At 34.9% G+C, this 22,126-nt stretch overlaps 1 protein-coding gene across 1 annotated transcript in view; it reads left to right on the top strand.

The window, feature by feature from the left end:
* Positions 1–21,324, top strand: part of LOC106884338 (syntaxin-16) — a 27,716-nt gene extending 6,392 nt beyond the window's left edge. The window contains exons 2-8 of the mRNA XM_014935676.2: positions 1,545–1,639; positions 11,865–11,917; positions 13,641–13,747; positions 15,291–15,453; positions 17,044–17,153; positions 18,540–18,683; positions 19,283–21,324. Coding sequence (XP_014791162.1) covers positions 1,545–1,639; positions 11,865–11,917; positions 13,641–13,747; positions 15,291–15,453; positions 17,044–17,153; positions 18,540–18,683; positions 19,283–19,465 — 855 coding nt within the window. The 3' untranslated portion in view covers positions 19,466–21,324. The remainder of the gene's footprint in view (positions 1–1,544; positions 1,640–11,864; positions 11,918–13,640; positions 13,748–15,290; positions 15,454–17,043; positions 17,154–18,539; positions 18,684–19,282) is intronic.
* Positions 21,325–22,126: the final 802 nt, after the last annotated feature.

Genomic DNA, 22,126 nt, shown 5'->3' on the forward strand with positions numbered 1-22,126 from the left:
AGCATGGGTTGAACGATTTGACTGAGGACTGATGAACCAGATGGCTGCACCAGGCTCCAATCTGATCTGGCAGAGTTTCTACAGCTGGATGTCCTTCCTAATGCCAACCACTCCGAGAGTGTAGTGGGTGCTTTTACGTGCCACTGGCACGAAGGCCAGTCAGGCGGTACTGGCAACGGCCATGCTCAAAATGGTGTATTTTACGTGCCACCTGCACAGGAGCCAGTCCAGCGGCACTGGCAATGATCTTGCTTGAATGTCTTTACAAGTGCCAGGAAGGTGATGCTGGGCACAGATGCCATCACAATTTCGCTTAATATATCAAACTTAAACTCCATGGATTTGGGGAAGTCTATTTAACTTCAGACTCTGTATTTAGTGTGAAATCCAGAAGCCAAGGCAACTGGTGATGATCTGTGTTAGTAACAATTGAAACATTGAAGAGTGCTCTTGTGTATGATGGCAATGAAGGTAGAACAAGTCATTAGTCAAGAAAAAAGAAAACAGTGTCTTCAATTTTTGAAGGTCTTCTAAATATAATGAAGTTTATATTGTTCATGTCCTGTTTGAACAATTGCAAATTCCAGTGCATTGTAGTCCTGGGGAGAAAGGACTGGCTAAAATTTTTGGTGCTGGATCTGAGTAAAGTTGACTGGAGGAGTAGGAGAGTAAGATGATATTTGTTGGAGATAGTTTAGCAGATAGCTATTTCAGAAAAACAGAGGCTGCAGTAATAGAGTAACAGGCAGAGATGAAGCTGTGCCTCTTGAACCAGTCATTGAAGAGTATTATTGATGAGAGATTCATTGTCAATTAGTTGATGACCTTATTTGGGGGTGCAGTATTGGATGTTTGTGTTTGTGATGGTTCACTACTTGTTAAATGTGAACAAGACTCCAGTGGATATCTTATGTGAGCTTTGTAGAAAATAACAACTGATCAAGGATGAAATATTTTGTGGCCCTAAAGAAGAACCTTAGTTTTTCTGATAGTCTTGGTCAATTGTCACCCATCTGGCAATTCCCAGTCCCCTTCTCCAAATATTAATAAAATTTATTGCTACCTCTTTTTCATTTATAAGTAGACAAAATAGATTTTATTTAATCCTTCTTCCTTCATTTGGTGTTATACAAGCTCTGAAATTTTATGGTGATATTAATTTTATTAAATACTGCAATTTGTCCTTTCTTTGTATCAAGCTGCATACACTCTCTTTCAAGTAACATTGGTAGTATTGCCATGTGAGAACATCAGAGATTGTGAGGCCTAGTACTTATAAAAATTTTGAGAATTTTAATTGTTTTTTTTTTACATGCATGTAGATGAGAGCATGTTAGAAAATGTTTCCTTGCTTTGAATGAAAAATATCCTGTCTCTCTCTCTCTCTTTTCTTTCCTCCCTCCCCTTCTCTACATTTTGTTTTCATTCCATTTCTCTATTCTCATCCATTTTCTCTCTTTTTATTTCCCAATCACCTCTCTATCCTGTTCTTCATCTTTTGTTCCTGTTAATTATTTTTAATATTTGAAAATGTCTTTTTACAGGTTGCTGATGACCGAATGGCCCTTGTGGCCAATTCCCAAATGGATTTGGAGTTGGGTCTCAACAGCACTAAGGCAGCACGACTGCCTCCAGTATGGTAAACATATCTATCTTTTTGTGTGTGTGTCTGTGGCTATTATTAGGTCAATCAAAGATACAGAAATCAGTAATATTGCTATTACTGCTCAAAATCTGCCAGTGTGAATATTTGTCTTTCATCCTTCCAGGGCCAATAAAATTTAGTAGTAATCAAATATTGGCTCACTGTATACTCTTCCTCGCAAATTTGTCACATTGTGTCTGTTATAAATCATTATTATATAGAGAATTGATAGAGTGCTGGACCTTGTGGTATAATAGTTAAAGCTCTTTACTTTCTGAGTTCAAATCTTATTGACATCAGTAATGCCTTTTGTCCTTCCAGGGTCAATAAAATAAACTATTAGTCAAGAATTGAGGTCAGTATAATTTCACAGTTTTGAGAACTTTTGCCTATGTTAGATAACATTATTACAAGAGTAATGAATGGCAGAAAATGTAGAGCTGGAGCAAATATCCAACAAAAGATTCTGCCAATCTTTCCCCTAAATAATGATAATAGTAATAGTTTCTGATTTAGGCATAAGACCAGTAACTTTAAGGAGAGGAGATTAGTTGATACCATTGACCTGAGTACTTGACTGATACTCAATTTTATTGACCCTCAAAAGATGAGAAGCAAAGCAGAATTTGAACTTTTAATGTAAAGAACTGGAACAAATACTGAAAGGCATATTTTCCAATGCTCTAATGATTCTATCAGCTCTAATAATAAGTTTTTCTGATTTTCGCATAAGGCCAGCAATTTTGAGGGGAGTGGAGTCAGTTGGTTACCCCCTCTCCCCCAATTTTCAACTGGTACTTATTTTTATCAGCCCTGAAAGGATGAAAGGCAAAGTCGACCCCACAAGACAAAAGGTCTGAAATTTGAGGGAGTGGATTATTCAATACTGTCAATCTAGTATTTGACTTGTACAAACACAAAAGGATTAAAGGAAAGGGATCTTTTGTAAAACGGGGGCCACATTTTTCATTAATGAAACACTTTGAAACTTGGAACACTGGTAGAATGTGTCATATAAAATATCTTTTTCTCTTAGTCTTCTTAAAAAAAAAAGAAATCCATAAGTTATTCCATGTTAAAGTTGTCATATTTCTGTAATTTCAACCAATCACTGACGTCCATTCAGCCGATATACATTAAGTGCCGACTACATAAACAAACGATTCTGAAACAATTAACCCTAACCCTAGGGTTAAGGTTAGGGTTAAAGCAAATTTAAAATGAAAAAAGCAAATAAAACGAAAGTATGGAGATTAAATACGCTTTACACCGCTTAATCAGCCAAAGGAGTAAATGTAAACAACTGAATACTTGTCAGTGTTTGTTTGAAATTATCGAAATAAGACAATTTTTTACATGAAATAAATTCGAATCCAAAAATATTTTTCTGTTCTATAACACAAAATAGATAAGTATACGAAGTTTGAAAGTCTTTCCGTACCAAAAACACTACGTAAAACATTAATGAAAAATGTGGCCCCCGTTTTAAAATAGATCCAAGGAAAGTTCACTTCAGTGGAATTTGGACTCGGAAGATATCAGCTAAGATAAATACCATAAGATTGCCCAACATTCTAACAATTCTGCCAATCCACCCATCCCATTTAATATCAAACATAGACACAAGGCCAGAAATTTGTTGGTGGGAGAGTTGGTTTAACCAACCCAGTTACATGTTTGGTACTTTATCAATCCTGAAATGAAAGGCAGTGTTTGCTTCAGATGGATTTGAACTCTGTGCATAATAAATACTGCAAGGTATTCGATACTGTACCGTTGCTATTCTGTCAATTCATTGCCTTAATAATAGGGTAAAGGCCCCCTTCAGTCATGAAGGACCATGAGATGCACCTAGAAAATTCCCCTCCGAGGCACAAGTCTGGGCAAGGTTATTTATAGAAGACTAGCAGTCACCCATGCATACTAGCCTCCCCTCTCCACACCACCGATGTTATCCAAGGGAAAAGCAAAAGCCAATACAGCTTGGTACCAGTGATGTCACAATTCATTTCTACAGCTGAGTGAATTGGAACAACGCAAAATAAAGTGTCTTGCTCAAGAACACAACATAGAGCCCAGTCTGAGAATCAAACTCACTACATCATGATTGTAAGCTTGACACTCTAACCACTGAGCCATGCACCTTAATCATCTTTTCAAAGACTTAACTCATTGTTTAGTTTAACATCACTGCCTGAGTACTTTTAGTCCACTCTGTCTGTTGAAAACATTTAACCAAGTCTCTATAATGAAGATGACTAGATAGCTTGATGTGATGATGCCTGCTTCCTACTGCAGCAACCTGTTTGTTGTGGTTTCTTTCCTTTCTGGCCTAATCTCTTGGCCAATTTAACACCACCACTTGCCTTTGTTGAGTACTTATAGCAGATTTAATCAAGTTGCAACAATTCAGAGCAACTCTCTTTTCTGAGGATGACACAAAGATCTTAGACTGTGGCTAGAGAATAGCCACTTGACTGATTGGCATAAGATCACTCACAGCCATACTCTACCCATTGGCATGCTGTCCCTACTTATTCTATTGCTACTATAATCGTCTCTGTAAATAATCATAGGTTTTTGGACTAAACTGTTAAAAGAAAGTTTGTATATATGTATCAGACCAGTATTGTGGTTGGTTTCCCAAATGTGTAACTTTAGAATGTTATTATTAGGAAAGGATATCAGAAAAAGTAGAATATTAAACAACATAATGCCCTACAGTATTTAATTTGTGTTTGATATTCAAATCTTAGCAAGGTCATACTTGTTTCTCATCTTTCCAAGGTCAATAAAATAAGTGCCACTTATATATGGAGTCAATTTAATCAACTGTTCTCTCTTGCAGAATGTGTGGTCTTACACCTATATTATGATTATTATTTCCCATGCTATGTTATAACTTATTATTTTCCGCTCTGGGTGATAGAATTGGTAGAGTGATGACAGAACTGCCTTGCAATATTTATATGCTACAATGATGATGATGATGGTGATTTACATTCTGAGTTAAAGTTGCACTGGATTTGACTTTACATTTCCTTCTACTCAGATTGACTAAATAAGCACCAGTCAATTACTGGGGGCATGAGCTGATTAAATTGACTGCTCTGTCTTCACAAATGTGTGGCTGTTTGGCTATATAAGAAGTCATTATATATTTTTCATACAATTAAATCAGTGTTTTAGCACAGATATATGAAAGACATATCTCAGATTATTATTATTATTATTATTATTATTATTATTATTATTATTATCATTACTAGGGCAGCTAGCTGTCAGAATTGTTAGCATGCCAAGTGAAATGCATAGTGGTATTTCGTTCATCTTCATGTTGTGAGTTCAAATTCCACTGAGATCAACTTTGCCTTTCATCCTTTCAGGGTCAATAAATTAAGTACCAACGAAACACTGGAGTTGATGTAATTGACTAATCCCTTCCCCCAAAATTTCAGGCTTTGTGTCATTAGTAGAAAGGATTGTTATTATTAATAGTAATAATAACAATGAAAATAGGTTGGTAAACTGGAAGAATCATTAGCATGCCTGACAAAATGCTTAGCAGCATTTCTTCCAGCTTTATGTTCTGAGTTCAAATTCCACCAAGGTTGACTTTGCCTTTCATCCTTTCACAGTCAATAAAATAAGTACCAGTTGACACTGGGTTTGATATTATTGATTATCCCCCTTTCCACAAAATTTTAGGTTTTGTACCTATAGTAGAAAGAATTATTATTAAGGCAATAAGTTGGCAGAATTGTTAGCACATTAGACAAAATGTTTTGTGACATTTTTTCTGGCTCTTTATGTTCTGAGTTCAAATTTCACTGTGGTCAACTTTACCTTTCATCCTTTTAAGGTTGATGAAATGTGACACAGTACACATCTCAGACATGACCAACTGACAGCACATCTATGCTTGTAGAGTTTATCTCAAATCATTAATGCCCCTAGTAGCACTGCCAGTTGAGGGATTTCTGATAGTTATCTATAATTTTTGGGTTCAAAGTTCTCTGCAACAGACCAACCAGTTGTTTCTCAACAATGCTCAGTTTTCCCAAGAATCTCATTGTCTTTCCAATAGTTCCATACAGCAAGCTAACATAGAAGTTCCACTAGCTACATTCCCCAATTGGCTGAGAGCTGGAGCAATTGGTGACGTTTCAGATGTCAGATCTTGGTCTTCATTTGACCCATGACTTCAGCCCTGTCAAAGAGACAAGCTGAGGGAAAACAGACCTTACAAAAGATGACCACATCTGTTCATTGTCCAGCGCACTCTGCTAGTGCTGTAGCATCGGCACATGTCTGTATTAGCCATGACATTAGATGTTGGCATTAGATGGACTGCTTGGCCAGTGAAAGACATCCCTTCCACAAGATGTAAAAGAAAAGATGCCCCACTCTGGTCATATGAAAACTGAGTCAAAGAATGATGATCAGGTGGCAATATATGACAGAGATGATGTATACACTCATGACCTTTACCCTACTTTTCAGGGATAGTTTCTTCTTAGCCCATTTCTGGGAAGACTAGCCACACTATTCATAACCTAGTCCCATTTTCTATCCCACTAGATGTCAGAACTACACCAAACTTCTCGCAACTTTACCAGTTCATTGGGCCAACACTCTTTGACACTGGCAACAGCATGGGCTTGCCTCTCCTGATGCCAAGCTGCAAGCCCACTGACATTTCAATAAGTTTTTGCTCCTGTCACTGTATCAACCTCCAAGATGTCTGATACTGTAGCATCATCTACATATCCTGACACTGCTCTTCTGTATTCCAGTCTAAATTAAATACTCCTCAACTCCTACAATTTCTGCAACAGTTACTCCTGAGTTTGTGCATACAAAAGAGATGTGGGAAGACATTTTTGATGGACCGGGCATATGGTTTGAAACAGTTCTGATTGGTGACCATATAATCTGACCAAGCAGAATGCCACTGAAAATGAAACTTAGGGGGCAGTTACCATGTAGTGACACTTGACCCCTATCAAAAGCTTTTGATGAATCCAAACTGCTCTAAGCCTACCACAGCCAAGTTGGTTATCCATTCCCTTTATGATGTATTGCATGGTTATGGTTGCCATGGGTAGATCACACAATCGCACAAGTTTGCACTTTCTGACCATACAACTAATGACCAACACCAACTTCTTTCTTAGCACCTTGGTCAAAATCTTAAACTCTGCATTCAACAGAAATTGTGAGTCAAAAATATTAATGTTCCCCTCAGTTGCATGTTTCTTCAGCAACACTGCCACTTACTGTTCTGCTGCTAGCTGCCAGACATCTTCTGAAAGCTCTTGGACAAGTCTGGCATATTAATGTAAAGTTCTTTCCGAATCTGTCTTTTCAGCTGTGTCTTGGGAGATGAGCTCCTCAAAGTCACTTCCTTTGTATTTTTTTTTTGTGCCCTTTCTTCTATGACCCTCATCAACTCACTGTTGTTTCTATTTTCAGCAGTGTTATTTATTTATTTATTTTGTATTTTGTAATGTTACTGTTGTTTTTGTTGCTTTTTTTATGTTTTTACTGTGGTTGTTTTGTTTGTGTTTTAATTTTTATTGTTGGTGTTATTGCCAGTTTGGCTGCGACTGTTGTTATCATTGGTAGTGGTGTAGCTTAAATATTCTATCGCAGACTCTTACTACCTCGATTACCTTATCAACCCATTTCTCCGCAAGAAATATACTCCCCGACCCCATCAGTGTTCCCAGCCCAGAAAATCTTGTACCTATGTTCTTGGCCTATGAGGAACCTTGCGAAACCTCCTCTCCACCTTACTTCTTGGATGCAGCACAGATCTACATATCTCTGTTCAAGCATCTCAACAATCTCACCAGACCTACTTTTCAGTGTGCCCACATTGAGTGTGCCAACCCTGATGGTGTGGGAGGTGTGGGCCTGTGTGACCCTGGGATGGGGGACAGCAGCATCATGTACCTGAAAAAAAAAGCTCACATTTGGCAGAATTCATATACAAACAATAGCCTTCAACCTGCATACACTGCATCATCATTTTTATGCTCTACATGATCACTACCCTACGTAGGAGATAAACCCTAAGTAGGGGTGGGGATGATGTTAAGCCTTTAGAAGTGTTCATGGGAGACAATCAAAAGATGTGTATACGTGCATATATATAAAGATTCTGGTGAGGTACCAGTGTTATCTGCACAGCTCAAAGTTAGGTGAAGAAAACTAATAATTAACAAGTATGTCCAGGTATTAGTGCAATAGTCATTTCAGGCAGCTCCATTTAATCTATGAATGTAAGCATTACATCAATTTGTAAAACACCACCTTCCTCAGATGCATAAGACCATGTAGTTTTTTTAACGTACAGGACACTCCATTGTAAGTTCTTTGTTCTTAGCAAATTTTTAGAACTAGGGAATAAAGGAATTACATGCTTGTTGCTATTATTGTAGCAGAATGAACTTTGGGAGAAAATATCACAACTATAATTTGTAGTGGCAGAAGAGCATAACGAAGGGGTTCAAGGGATGATAATATAGCTACATATATCTTTCTCCTTATCACAACCAACAGTTCTAATGCAGCTAGTATTCTACATCCACTTAGAATTACAACCACTGGGAATTGACAGTTAAGTTCTAGCTGCTGGTGATAAATTATTTTATGTCAGGTACAGTTCCCTACCCATTTTTTTACTGTGACTATAAATTTGCTATGACTACATAAAAGAACATGTCTCAGAAAATGTCAAAGATAATGGTATGTGTCCAGAAAAAGGTGGGGTAGGGGTGACAAACTATTTTATAACTAGCTGACGTACACCACGTACACCACGGTAATTCCCGGGAAAGTGGGGCTTATCCCTTGGTTCCGTTCTCATAATTGTTTCGCTAATCCAATAATAACAATACAAAGTATGTAGCCTTTAAAACGGGTTTTGTGCATTTACAGAGAATACCGAACTGTCTTACACAGGATCTTGTTTTTAGGAAATCCCAATAAGCTAGAAATACCCAAATTGTGAAGTCAGTTATGTAATAACATAGAATTAGTTACCCGATAGTAAGAATTCAAATAAAGTAGCCCCGAAAAGGGTTTTAATGCATTCCCAGAGTATATAGAACATAAGAGGAAATATTTAGAAGGTATGTATACTAAAATTGTGAAGCATGTTATGTAATAACAGGCTAATCAGATGTAAGATAATAACAATTCAAAGTAAATAACTCTGAAAAGGGCTTTTGTGCGTTCCCAGAGAATATTATCCTCAGGGACACTAGTGTTGGTATATTCGTGAATAAGTCACTAACTGAAATAAGTGGATCTATTGTTTAGGAAAATACTATTTACCTGTTCAAGGGTTGTACTGGATAAATTGCAAAAATAACTAACAGTTCAAATACTAAGAAATAAGCATACTCAATTTCATTTTTACCAAATAATTTAGGAAACTAAATGGGTTATTTCCCTTGGCTATATATAAGGATCCCTTCCAGGGCGAATGGGTTATTTCCCTTGGGTTTTAAAATAAAATATATTAGATATATATAAGGATCCCTTCCAGGGAGGCTATTATCGATTTTTTTTCAACAATCTGAGTATGCCATGAGGTTTCCAGACATGAGTTTTGCTCATGTGTCAAGTTGCATCAAAATCGATAAACTGATGTAGGAGGAATTAGCTAACAACTCCACAAACACACCTACAGACAGAATTTCCCACATATGTTGTAGATTATCAGTTTAAAGGGGCCTTAAATAGAAAACAAAAGATGTCACAATGAGATCTAAATGGGCATTAAGGGTACAGGGGAATCCAAATTTACCAAAATTTATATATTATTATATTTTGTATCATAAATGATAAAAATTTAAAAATTCAGAATGAGATTTAAGGACCAAGTAAGAGAAGAAGGATATATAAACCAATTTCAGTTCTAAAAATGTAGACACTTTTATATAAAATAGAAACCTCATAATGCTCATGGAGGAAGATGAAGAGCTTCTGAAATGACTGAAATGCAATTTCTACCTGCAACCAGAAATTTGTGTATGTGTGTATTATGATTAACAGAAAACTACCCAGCAAATAGGTTCTCTAGTAGTTATTTTTAAAAAAATTCTAAAATCAATGCTACTCTTATCTTTTCTGAAAGATGTACATATAGCAGTATTTCTGAAAATACAGATCTCCAATGCTTGTATTGAAAATCATAAATAGTTGGTCATTAGATAATCAATAAGTCACTCAATCTTCTGCTATTTACTTTTTGCATGGTTTTGTGAATAGCAGTCTCTTCTGTAACAATCAAAGTATGTTTAGGTCTCAGCATCCAATAGATATCCACTCTTAGCTTAGATAGAATCAGAATATTTGCAATAAGGTTGCTTCATAGCTACTCCACTTGTTTCCTTTACAGTCTCTGTAAAGGCTTGCTCTTTAGTACTCAATGTTTTCTCCCCATTGAAGTGGAAATTAAAAGGCAGAATTAGTACTTCTCCATCTATTAGAATCAATTAAATGAAGTAGTGATATATACATAGTTATATGTTTAAAGACTTTCTCCTTTTGGTTTGGTTAAACTAAGATATATTTTTTTGTTTCTGCCACCCTTCTATCCAGTTTTTCCATTCAAAATACATTCAATCTGAATTTAAAATTCATTTAAACTCTGTTAGGTGTAACTTCCAAACAGCAGTAAGTGTTCTATATTTTGATAGGAGAGGAGGAAAAAGAGAACCATGACACAGATGAGAGCTGGTTGCAAATACTAGATAGCCCACTGCAAGCCATTAACCAATTTTGTGAATGTAGTAAGGGCCCAATCAGGCAGTAGGCAATATTGTGTTATAAGAACTATGTGCAAGGCATAGCAAAAGGAAAGGAGGAGAGCAATTAACTCCTGGGTCAAGTGTGAAGAGACACAAAATTTTCTCCAGATTTTCATACCAGAAAATACTTTTACCCCTGTATCTGACAATCCTTGCTATGCTAGAGGCAAACTGACATTTCTGGAAGAAAGCTTGACAAAGCACAATATGTCAGATATATTTAACTAGGATAGAAGCTAAGAGTAAGAGGTTTACTAAAGTTCTATGACATGAAATTGAGAAGCATGAACTGTTCCAAAATTCCAAAGCAGAGTTATCATATAAATCAGAATGTCAGTAGGGAAAAATGTATTTGCAATGAAGGTAGTAAACTTACTTTCAGTGATTGTGAAAATAGATATGGAAAGTGCTACAATAAGAGGTTGTTGAATGAAGAGTTAAAGTGGAAATATAAAAGGGATTACAAAAGAATGTTGAATGTAGAGTAAGGCTACTCCGTATTGGACTAACAAACAGACCAGCTTCTGAGGCTAACTTCATTATAATTAGTAAGGCTTTAAGGATATGAAGATTTAGAAAACAGCAAGTTCAGGTTTAGTTGCTGAAATGTTAAAGCTATCAACTAATATTATAGTAGTTACTTTCTTAGTAAATCGAGTATTGTTGGAAGGTGCTATCATTGCTGACTGGCATAGCATCAACAACATCAAAGATGAAAGAGGTGCACTAGGAGACAATTACAGAGGCCTCAAACTGATAAATCAGTTGTTGAAACTAATTGGTGAGTTTTAGTAAATGCTAAAATGAAATAGTTTTGTATTAAGATAAAGAGTCAAAACTAGGATACATCTTTAAACTGCTGCCAAATATTTAACTGTTTTCTCTCTGTCACAAGTTTGACTAGTTACAGCTTACCTGGGAATTTCTTATGATTTCTTTGCTCTTCATGCTTTTAGCAATAAATAAACACTAATTTCCATCAGATCAAGAATGTTCAGGTAACATGAAGAATCATACCTTATATTTATATCAATACTTGTTTAGAGAAATTGTTTTGAGTAATTCTGTTGAAATTTCAGTCAAGTCAGATTCCATCTTTTCTGTTACATATAGAGCATTACATATTTTTACCTGGCCTCCTCTATTAATTTTTTGGAAATAGTTAAATACCACAGTTTCATATCTGTACTCCATGTTTTTTCTCAAAACGTTTCTTCAGAATAACCTTTTAACTTAAATTTACCATCTAATTTCTTACTGAAAATTATACAAATTAAATATTAATTGAACCAGTCTTATCTAAATACATCTAATTATTTCTTTCTATCATACTAGATTATGGATGCTATCTCCCACTTCAAATTATCAATTATTTTAAATTTCTCATTCATCAGGGTTGATGGTGTTGAAGAAGTACAATATGAAATATCTCGGATTAAACAAAAAAGTAAGTCCAAACATTGATGACATACGTTGTGATTAAAAAGAGAAGCTATATTGTTTTAGAATCAGATGATGTGTTCACTTGTATAACTTGTCTCTCTTAAGTTTCTTCTTTGAATCAGTTCTACCAGCTACCTATACTACTTTTAGCTTCTGTGTTGTTATATTCATATCCATTTGTGTAATTTTTTTGCCATTAGTTTAAGTTATTGGTATTTTGCCCATGTGGAATTATCTTTATTATTTTTTTTATCATTCATGTATTTTTATTAGGTAAAGTCTGTTGAAAGGTAATTTATTGACTTACAACACTACATTACAAATATTACATCAAAGTCAATAAATTATTGTATGTATGCTGTTGAATAATTTGCAAAAATAAATATTGTTTCTAACCTGAATAGTCCATTTAAGCTTCACTAATTTATTCAGTAGAATCTTGTACCTCAATAGCAATGTTTCTGTGCTTATTAAATGAAAGCTCTTTTTTTAACAAAGTTGTATATATAATCTTCATGTTTTTCATCATCCCTCTGGTAATTACACACCTCCCCAACATAGCCATAAAGAGCAGAAATTGCAATCACAATAAAATAAAATGCAGAATGAGAACACAGCATGATGGTAAATAGTCTGGAAGTTAAAGAGACTTTTTATACTTGCACCAGCAAGTCTCTTTTTAGCCACTTAGTCTGCTGATCATACATGTATATGGCCTTCTCATTAACAGCCTAAAAAGGACCTTGCATCTTGCTGTGCCTTATAGGCACAGTAAACATAGAAGATTTAGTTAACTCTGACATTCCCTGAGAGAATTTGTTTGTGACATATTTATAGCTTGAAATAAAAATTCATACAAGAATCATCATCTTTGTGACATTCATCCCACTCTCACCTCTCTGACTACAGTACTATTGCTCAACTGCTGTAGTTATATGAGAGCTGAACTATACATATGCCTTCTTTTTTGTGTTAGCAATAATTCCTCTTCTTGGAACTACCCCCTTGCCACCCATCCCACACTCTCAATGTCATCCCTTATCACTGTATATCCATTGAACTCCTATTTCACCTGAATGCCCTCTCATCTTTACTATTGACACCCCTTTTTTTTGTAACTAACTATATCCACCCTTATGTACACTTCTGTCTCCCAACATTTCACCTCGTCCCACCTACCTACTCATCAGCCATCCTTGATTCTCTGCCCTATCTTTTCTTATTCTTTCTTTATCCACTTCTTGTACTTTGAGGGTACACTCTGATATCTCATCTCCACCATCCTTTCTCTCTTTCCTGCTGAGCTATCCACGTATCTCCTCTACAGCAAGACACCTGTTCCTGTCCCTCTTTTCTACACCTGGCACAATGCCACTTCCCTCAATACTGTACCCCCACTCTGTGTAGGGGTTGTGTCTTGCATGTTACTAGTGCTAGCCAGATCATGTGGAATCCAATCCATAGCAGCATGGAAGATGGACATTGGTGAACAGGAGGAGGAGGAAGACAATGACAACAACGTTGATCTCTGGCTTCCAGCAGAAATTTTAATTCATGTAACTCTTTGGTTTCAAATATGCATCATAATTGAATCTAGAAATATTTCCAAAATTATTTATTTTACTTACTGTATCTTTAAGACTTCTTTTATTTGTTGACTGATATCTGTGGCTCAGAATGTTCTAAAGTAGAGATTTCACCTTCACCTTTTCTGTTTTCTATTGTAGTGAAGGAACTGACAGTTCTTCAGGTCAGACACTTGAACCTACCCACCATGGATGACAGTATTGATGAGGAGCATGTCATACAAATCCAAACGCAGGAAATCACCCAGGTCTGTTTTTTGATTTTCCCAGTCTTCATGTTGCTATATTTACTTCTTATCTAACCTAATTGTTTATATGGTTGTTAATCATTTCCCTAACAGGGAATCATGTGTACACACTACATACATGTAAACACATGCATACATACGCATACATGATCTTTTTGTAGTCACATGACCTACTAGAAATAGCAACCAAAATCTCTCAAATCACACCCTAACCAGCTTTAAAAAAAAAGTCATAGATGATATAATCCTGAAAAACATTATTCCTGAAAAACTAGCTATGATAATTGTTACTGGAATGCTTTTAATCAAAGACCTGCTCAATCAGAGCCAAAAAATGGTGATCTCACTACTTCCAATGCTACAAAAAATGCACCCAATACACTGTAAACTGATTGGCATTTGGTAGAGCATCCAACCATTGAAACCATGACAAAGCAAGCATTGGAGCTTGACACAGCACTTGCAAGATCCTGTCAAATTGTTCAACCCTTGTCAGCACGGAAGATGGATGTTAAATGATAATGATAGCAGTGGCGACAGCACTGAATCAGTTCTAAATTCTTGGTTTGAGTCCAAAGTAATCTCTACATAGAGTTTAAAAATGGAATGAAAAATGGGAGAGCTAGTAAGTATGAAGAAGCAAAGCAGTTGTAGCAAGAGAGACTCACACTGATGTTGGTGACAAAAGTAGATGAGACTATTTCAGGAAAGGGAGTTGTTGTTTAGTCCCAATTAAGCAAACTTATGATTAAAAGCATTTCAGTTGTGATCATCCCACTCTTTTAGGGAGGCATACTGCACTACATTACCTAATGCATCCTTTTCTTGTTTTAAACAGTAGGGTGTGATACAAAGGAGATTTGGTTGCTATTTCTATTACATCAGGCTACCATGTAGAGGCTCCCTTGTATTATATAGTGAGGTTTGTGAGCTGTAATTACATTGGACTAAAAATTAAGCCATTTTTTTCTTCTTGATATTTAATGATCAAATGACAGGAATTTAACAAAAGCAGTCAATCACCTGACTAATTGCTTTACAGTATTCAATTTTATTGTTTTGTACTCTGGGTTCTACTTCTAATGCAAGTTTTCTTTCAAAATCATTGAAATAAGAACTAGGATATACTATGGCTGATTCAAAAGACTATATCTCATTGGCAAACATTGGCTTCTTACCTAATTCAAAATTAAATCACAGTTTCTTTGGAGTGAGCCTCTAAGTAGCCACTCCACCTGTTAGATAATGCAAACAAATTTCCTTCAAACAACAACTAACCACCTTAGGAAAAATAGAGCCATTTGAATTATACAGTTCTAGAAACAGTGTTTGGAAAGAAAACGGGATGGTCATGGCTGAAACACTTTGGTCATAGAACTGCTTGATCAGTGCTAACCTGTAGTTAAATAACAAGATTATGAACATGTGAAAGACCTCAACTGAAATGTCAGATAAAGAGGATTCTGTAGGCAGTTTATTAAATATAGTGTGTGTTTCTATCAGCTCTATACATTTTTAAACTTTTTTTTTTCCTAATTTGCAGATTTTCACTCATTGTCAGAATCTGATTCATCAAATTAGCCGGCGCAGTAAAAGTGGAACACCACAAGAGATTAAACTGTGCAAAAATATTGTTTCTTCTTTAGCCAGAACTATTCAAGAAATGTCAACCAACTTTAAAAGGTGTCAGTCGTCATATTTGCAGCGTAAGTTTGTTTTCTTTCTCTCGTTCTTTATTTATTTACATTTCATATTTATTTACATTTTTTCATGAGAAAGCATGGCCAGTATGCATGTGTGTCTGTGAGTATGTCTGTCTGTGTGTACTCCAGTTATTAAATGTGGCATTGAAATTGCTTACTATTTTTCTTTCATGTTTTAAAATCTCTTAATAGAGGGCTTTTGCTGATTTTTTTAAAACTACATGAGAGAGAGGGACACACCTCTCTCTTTCTCTCCTATTACTCTCTCTTTTATCAACCTGCCTCACTTTTATTGCTCTTTCTTGGCCTCTCTGCTATCTCTGTTCTTTTCATCCTATCTTTCTCCTATTTTACACTCTCTTCATTACTTTCCCTCTATCTCCCACCTACTCTTTTCACTCTGACTCTCCTAACACACATTCTCTCTCCTGCATTACCCTTTCTTCTTTCTCCTTTTATTCAGGCCCAATTCTTTTACTCTCTCTTCTATCACTCTCTCACTCCGGGTATTTTTTCCTGTCACTCTTTCTTTTTCTCCACTACACCATGTGATAACAGCATATGGTGATACAAGTGATAGAAACTATCCTTTCCATACATCCACTTATGGGAAAAGACAGGGACAAATTAACACAAACAACACAAGAGAGGACTATAGTCTTGTCAAGGATGAAACAACTGCTCTGTGCCTCATGTGTATGAGGCACCAGAGATAGCTGCATCTGATGCCTCTAACCTACAACGTTTCTATATGAACAGAGATATTATAGACTAGAGAACACTCTTTAAGCTTGCTAGGAACAAACCAGTTCCTTTGGTGCTGATGCAACAAAAAATATCTATAAAATAGTAGACAATAAGAGGAAGGGCTTCCAGCCATAAAAACTATGCCAAAAATGGAATGTATGAGTGTGTGTGTGTGTGTGCATGTGTATGTGTGTCTGTGTGTATGTATGTGCATGTGTTTTATGCACTCTTCTGTTCAGAATTAGCACGTTAATAGCCAATTATTCAATCAACTGAATGACCTTTTCATGGAATTAACATGAAAAGTGGCTGAGTACTCCACAGACACGTGTACCCTTAATTTAATTCTCAAGTAAAATCAGGGTCAATCAGGTGACATGACTGGACCTTTGAATTACAGGTATGTGATGGCTTCTGCACAGTTATATATCATTTTCATCGTTTAATGTCCACTTTTCCATGCTTGCAAGGAACTTGCTAAGGCAGGTTTTTCTACAGTTAGATGCCCTTTCTATTGTTGGCCCTCACTTGTCTCCAAGCAATTAAGTATTTTCCCATAGCCAGACAATTTTTGTATTACAGTGACGCTTGTTTACAGTTATCATATGATATCAAGATAAGAGAACTCAAAAACAGTTACACATACATACATACACACACACACACACATACACACACACACACACACACACACACACACACACACACACACACACACACACACACACACACACACACACACACACACACACACACACACACACACACACACACACACAAATACCTGTTGAATGTTTTGCTGCAACTATGTTACACTAGTAATTATCATATTTTCACAAATGGCAGGGCTAAAGATGAGAGAGGACCGATCTCAGCAGTACTTTGATGCCAATATCAATGCTGATTCTGGCCTTTTTAATGATGATCTGTTACTAGAGGAAGAGATTTATGATAAGGTAAGAAACTCTCATATATTTCAGTTATACTTATTTTGATGAGTCATGATTTTTTTTTTTTTTTTACATAAAAGTGGTCTGTTGACATCTTCATTTATAGGTAATGCAAATATAAATGGTCTATTCTGATTGACGGCTTAACAGACAGTAATACATCATCATCATCATTGCTTAACATCCACTTTTTACATTCTCATATGGGTCAGATGGAATTTGTTAAAGCAGATTTTCTATGGCCATATGCAGTTCCTGTCACCAACCCTCACCTGGAAAAGCAGGAAATGTAGCTTAGACCTGGTTAGATCAGATTACTTATTATAAATATAATTTAAAATCATTTTAAGAAACAAAAATATTTTATATATATTATATATACTGTACATTAGTATTGAATTCACACCTATATGATATCAAGATTCAGTGATTATTTGCTAGATAAAATCAAAGTTCACAAGACTAAAAAGTCCTGTTACTTGGAAGGAAGATTAGGAGCTAGAATGGCTGCTTTATGCAAGATGTTGAGAGGAGAAATTATGATGGGAGGAGAAAGGACAGATTTGTTGTAGGGGTGGGGGTCATGGACAGCTCATACTTTACATGGGTGGGAGTGGTGTCTGGAGTAGTACCAGAAAGAGAAGTGAATATAGTGGTGATGAATTATCAGACTGTACCCTCAAGGTAACTTGTCCAAGAAGGTGAATGAAAAAGAGGAGAATCCACAGGGTTGAGTGTGGAGTGAGAGAGAGAGAGAGCAATATAAACCTGAGGTGGAGGTGGTCAATGCTAAATATGAATGGGAGGAATGATGATAAAAATGATGAGTGTCTGTCAATAGGGAAAAGCTTGAGGAGGGTGGATATGATATGGATTTTAGTTAGATTCTAATTTAATTATTTACTGCTGCAGAATGGAACAGTAGTTAGGAAATTACTGAAGGGATAAATGATATGAGACATGAAGGGTAGGGTTAAGGATTTCAAGTGTAGAGAGAGATGGGTAAAATAAGAGTGAGGGTGAACAATGATAATAATTATGGTGAACGAGGGTAGAGGTGATAATAGTAAGAATGTGGAATGGATGTCTATAAAAAGTACACTGATGGTCCAAGGTTGTGATATGTAAAAACAATATCTTCAGCTGGTAAAAACAATATCTTAATGACTTCTGTTCTTGTTTCTTAGTGCAATCTTAATAAATGCAGAACAATGAGTGCATTAACAATTAACAGGTTGATATATATTGTCATTAAAATGCTTCTTAAATATTTGGATAAAAAATAAATTGGAACAAGTCGAAAATTATGTAATGTTTGTAACTCCTTAAAACTTCATCATTTTTTTAAATATTAAATTACCTTCTCATTTAATATAATGTCAATATTTGTAGAGTTTCACAAGTGCCCAGAAGCAGCTTGTTGAAGACAACAGTGTTTTAATCCAACAAAGAGAGAACGAAATCATCAAAATTGTCTCATCCATCCAAGACTTGAATGAAATTTTCAAAGATTTATCCACTATGATAGTGGATCAGGTCAGTTAAATTCCACTTTTTTTATAGCTTGATATTTATTGTAATCAGAATAATAATTGATTGCTTAAGATATTCTATTAAGGGCTCTGTTTTATTCTAATGGTCTTGTGTGCTTGTGTAAGGTATTCACTTCTCTCTATGGCTTTTGCTATCAATCTTCAGTGTTAGGCAAGTTAAAAAGAAATATTCCAAGAATGCAGAACAAATGTCTGAATTAAAAAAATGATAAAACCTATTAAATTCATAACACAAAAAAAAAATTCTATATGAAAATGTTGTGGAAAAGCTTCAGTGAATTCTAATGAAACATTTCTATAATCTAGTGGGGAATGACTAAATGTCAAGTCAAACTTGAATGGTGACTTAACTATGCAGCTTTGCAGTTCTTTGTTTAATGCAGTGTAAATGTGGTAAGATTAGAACCTGATGTTATGAACTATCAAGGCTCATTAACTGTTAATTGTATACCATTGCAATGTTTTTCTTTTTTTTGGGGGGGGGGGGGTCATATTACTGACAGTCATACAAGATGTCATTTCTGTTTTGCATTACTGTCATGTCTGAATTTCTGATTCATGTTTGTTTGTTTCTTATTTCAGGGTACTATATTAGATCGTATTGACTACAATGTAGAAATGGCCAATGTTCAGGTGGAAAAAGGTTTGGTACAACTAAAGAAGGCTGAGACACATCAAAAGAAGAGCAGAAAAATGCTAATAATAACTGTTCTTTCAATTATCATTATCATTCTCATCATTATATTGATTGCCGTTAAACATTAAGGTAATGCTGCAGACAATCACATTGCTGAACTCACTCCATACAGACACTGATTTATTTTCTACTATATATCTTTTACTCTACATTACAAGGCACCATTTACTGCTGTGTGTCTTTCTAATTCATACCCTTTCCTTCAATAATAGTTAAATCCTATTATATCTGCTTAAGCAATTAGCTATGTTCAGCATAAACTGAGGTTAATATCAGTGAGTTAGCCAGAAACATTGTCTTCCCACTGGGTACACAGATCTCATTGTCATATTAAAACAAGCCAGTTGCCAGTCAGTGGGATGGAAAATTAAAGTCAGTTGAAATAACACTTTAACTGTATGTATGTGCATGCACATCTGACAAAGCAACAGTGAAAAATATTTTTAAATAAATGTGAAGGGAATATCCACAACAGTTTGATTCCACCAGGCTTCACATTGTAAGCACAGCAAAAAGGCATGATTATTGAAACAAGTGTATATAATATATACTTCTGGCTTTCTGTATCATCTCAAAGATTATTGCCTTTTATATTATTTAAACTTTATTCTATTTAATCCAATATTTCTCAAATATAAGGTAATTTATTTATTAATTTATAGTATAGTATTGTTACATTTCAAATGCGAAATTTTCTACAAAAATGCTAACATTTTATCAGCTAAAATATATGTGCTAAATTTCTTGCATAAAATGTAGAAAAATCTGAAGATTTTGAAAATGAATTTAAAAAGCAACTGCTTGAATATACAGATACTCTTTTGTTATTCTACTAAAAAAAAAAGATAAAAATGGTGCACCAACATGCTGGTTTGGGGGACCAACAGTTTATTTATTATACATATGTGTCACCTAAAAAATACTGTAAAGGTGAAATACTGGCTGGATGAACAATTTACTGAATCACCAATTTCATGCTTACATTTTTGTGAATTAGAAATTTTTGTTCTTTTTATATTTGAGAAATTTTATTATAGAGAAAGGCTGTGGTTCTGTGCATGAAGCAAGAATGTTGTTATGTACTTGTGTGTGAAGTGAGAGTGTTGTTTACTTGTGTATAAGGTAAAGTGTACATGTGAAGAATTAGCAAAAACTTTTGACATTTCCAGACACATTTTTTTTAAAACTTGTTTTTAATTTTTCTAGTATTGTGAAAGTGTAATTAGATAGCAGCTAGTAAATGTTACCACGCCTTAGTGGCATTGCATTCTGGTTAGATACCAACTGATAAACTCTACCACTTATTGGTATAAGCAGTATTGTTACACAACAACAAGTAAACTGCTTTGCTTGTGTAGAAAATATTAACTACCATCTAGTAAACAACACAACTTTAGATTGGTGAACTGTATTCCTCTATACTGGTAAGAGCAATGTGATAACAACAGCTGGCATTTACTGGATATATATATATATATATATATATATATATATAATATCATTATTGTAGAGTAAATGTCTCTTTTCTGATTTTTTTTTCCAGTCAGCTAATTACTGATCTACTTAAGACTTTGAGTACACCAACCTGGTGAATTCAGATTGATTACAGTGATGTTTTTTTTTATTTTAAAAAGAAACTTGTTGAATATCCTGAATAGCAGCCTTCTCCCAAAACTGAGGGAATTAGTGTAAGATTAGTGTTTGTTTTCCTCTTCTACTGGATAAAACTTTGAGCTAGAGAAATATCTTGATGTTGTGCATCTAAATTTGCACATGTAATCAAGTACTTTAGCATAGCGAATGTGAGTGGGTGTTATTTTGAAAAAAATCTTCATCGTTTCTCTATATTTTTGTATATAATTGTCATGGGTGATGTACCATATTTAATAATGAAGATTTTATGAAAATGAAGAATTTTAAATCTTAATCATAGATTTTGTTGTTTTGTTTTTTTCTCTTTCTTTAAAAAAATAATGATGACAGTATCAAACATATTGTAAAATATATATTGTATTTCAGATTTACCTGCACTTTGTTTTAGCTTGATTTTATTTTTGGACAGAACAGTGAGACAAAGATTCTTTAACTAAAGCAGTATAAATTGTTACAATATTCTTTTCTCTGTCTTTTGACACATGCACATATGTTTATGTATTTGGGAATACATTCCATAAATCAAGCTGACCTCAAGCAGAGAACAAAAGCTTAAAACCGGGTAGAGTTGGGAGATTCAACTGCATTTTTTTTTTTGCAAAATAATCAGAGGACTCAGAAGAAATTATTGTTAATGAAAGCTGAGTAATAACAGAAATTCATTTTGTTCCAAGTGTTGTTCATGTACACAAACATACACTTTCTTTTTTTTTTTTTTTCAAAATAGAAGAAATAGTTTGCATTTTAAAGCTGGAAATATATTTTCTGACTTTTCAGAAATATTTTATACCAAGACAACATTCATGAGCAATTTTAGATTTCATTGAACTTAGTTTTATGTCAATCATCAAAAATGTAGCATTTATTAGTAGTGTAGGACTACATGTCCCTGTCCTCAATTGATTCCATGTGGATTGGTGTCAGTTGTAAACTCTGTGTGTGTGTGTAAAACCTGCTTAATTTTACAATGGTTACAAAATGGAACAGCTGTCACTATACATTTGACAGGTTGAAGCTTTTATCAATTTTCAACAGATTAACACGGCCGGACTTAAAAAATAAACAACTATTGATTT

This window comes from Octopus bimaculoides, chromosome 6 (genome assembly GCF_001194135.2).
Source record: "Octopus bimaculoides isolate UCB-OBI-ISO-001 chromosome 6, ASM119413v2, whole genome shotgun sequence".
Lineage (NCBI taxonomy): Eukaryota > Metazoa > Mollusca > Cephalopoda > Octopoda > Octopodidae > Octopus > Octopus bimaculoides.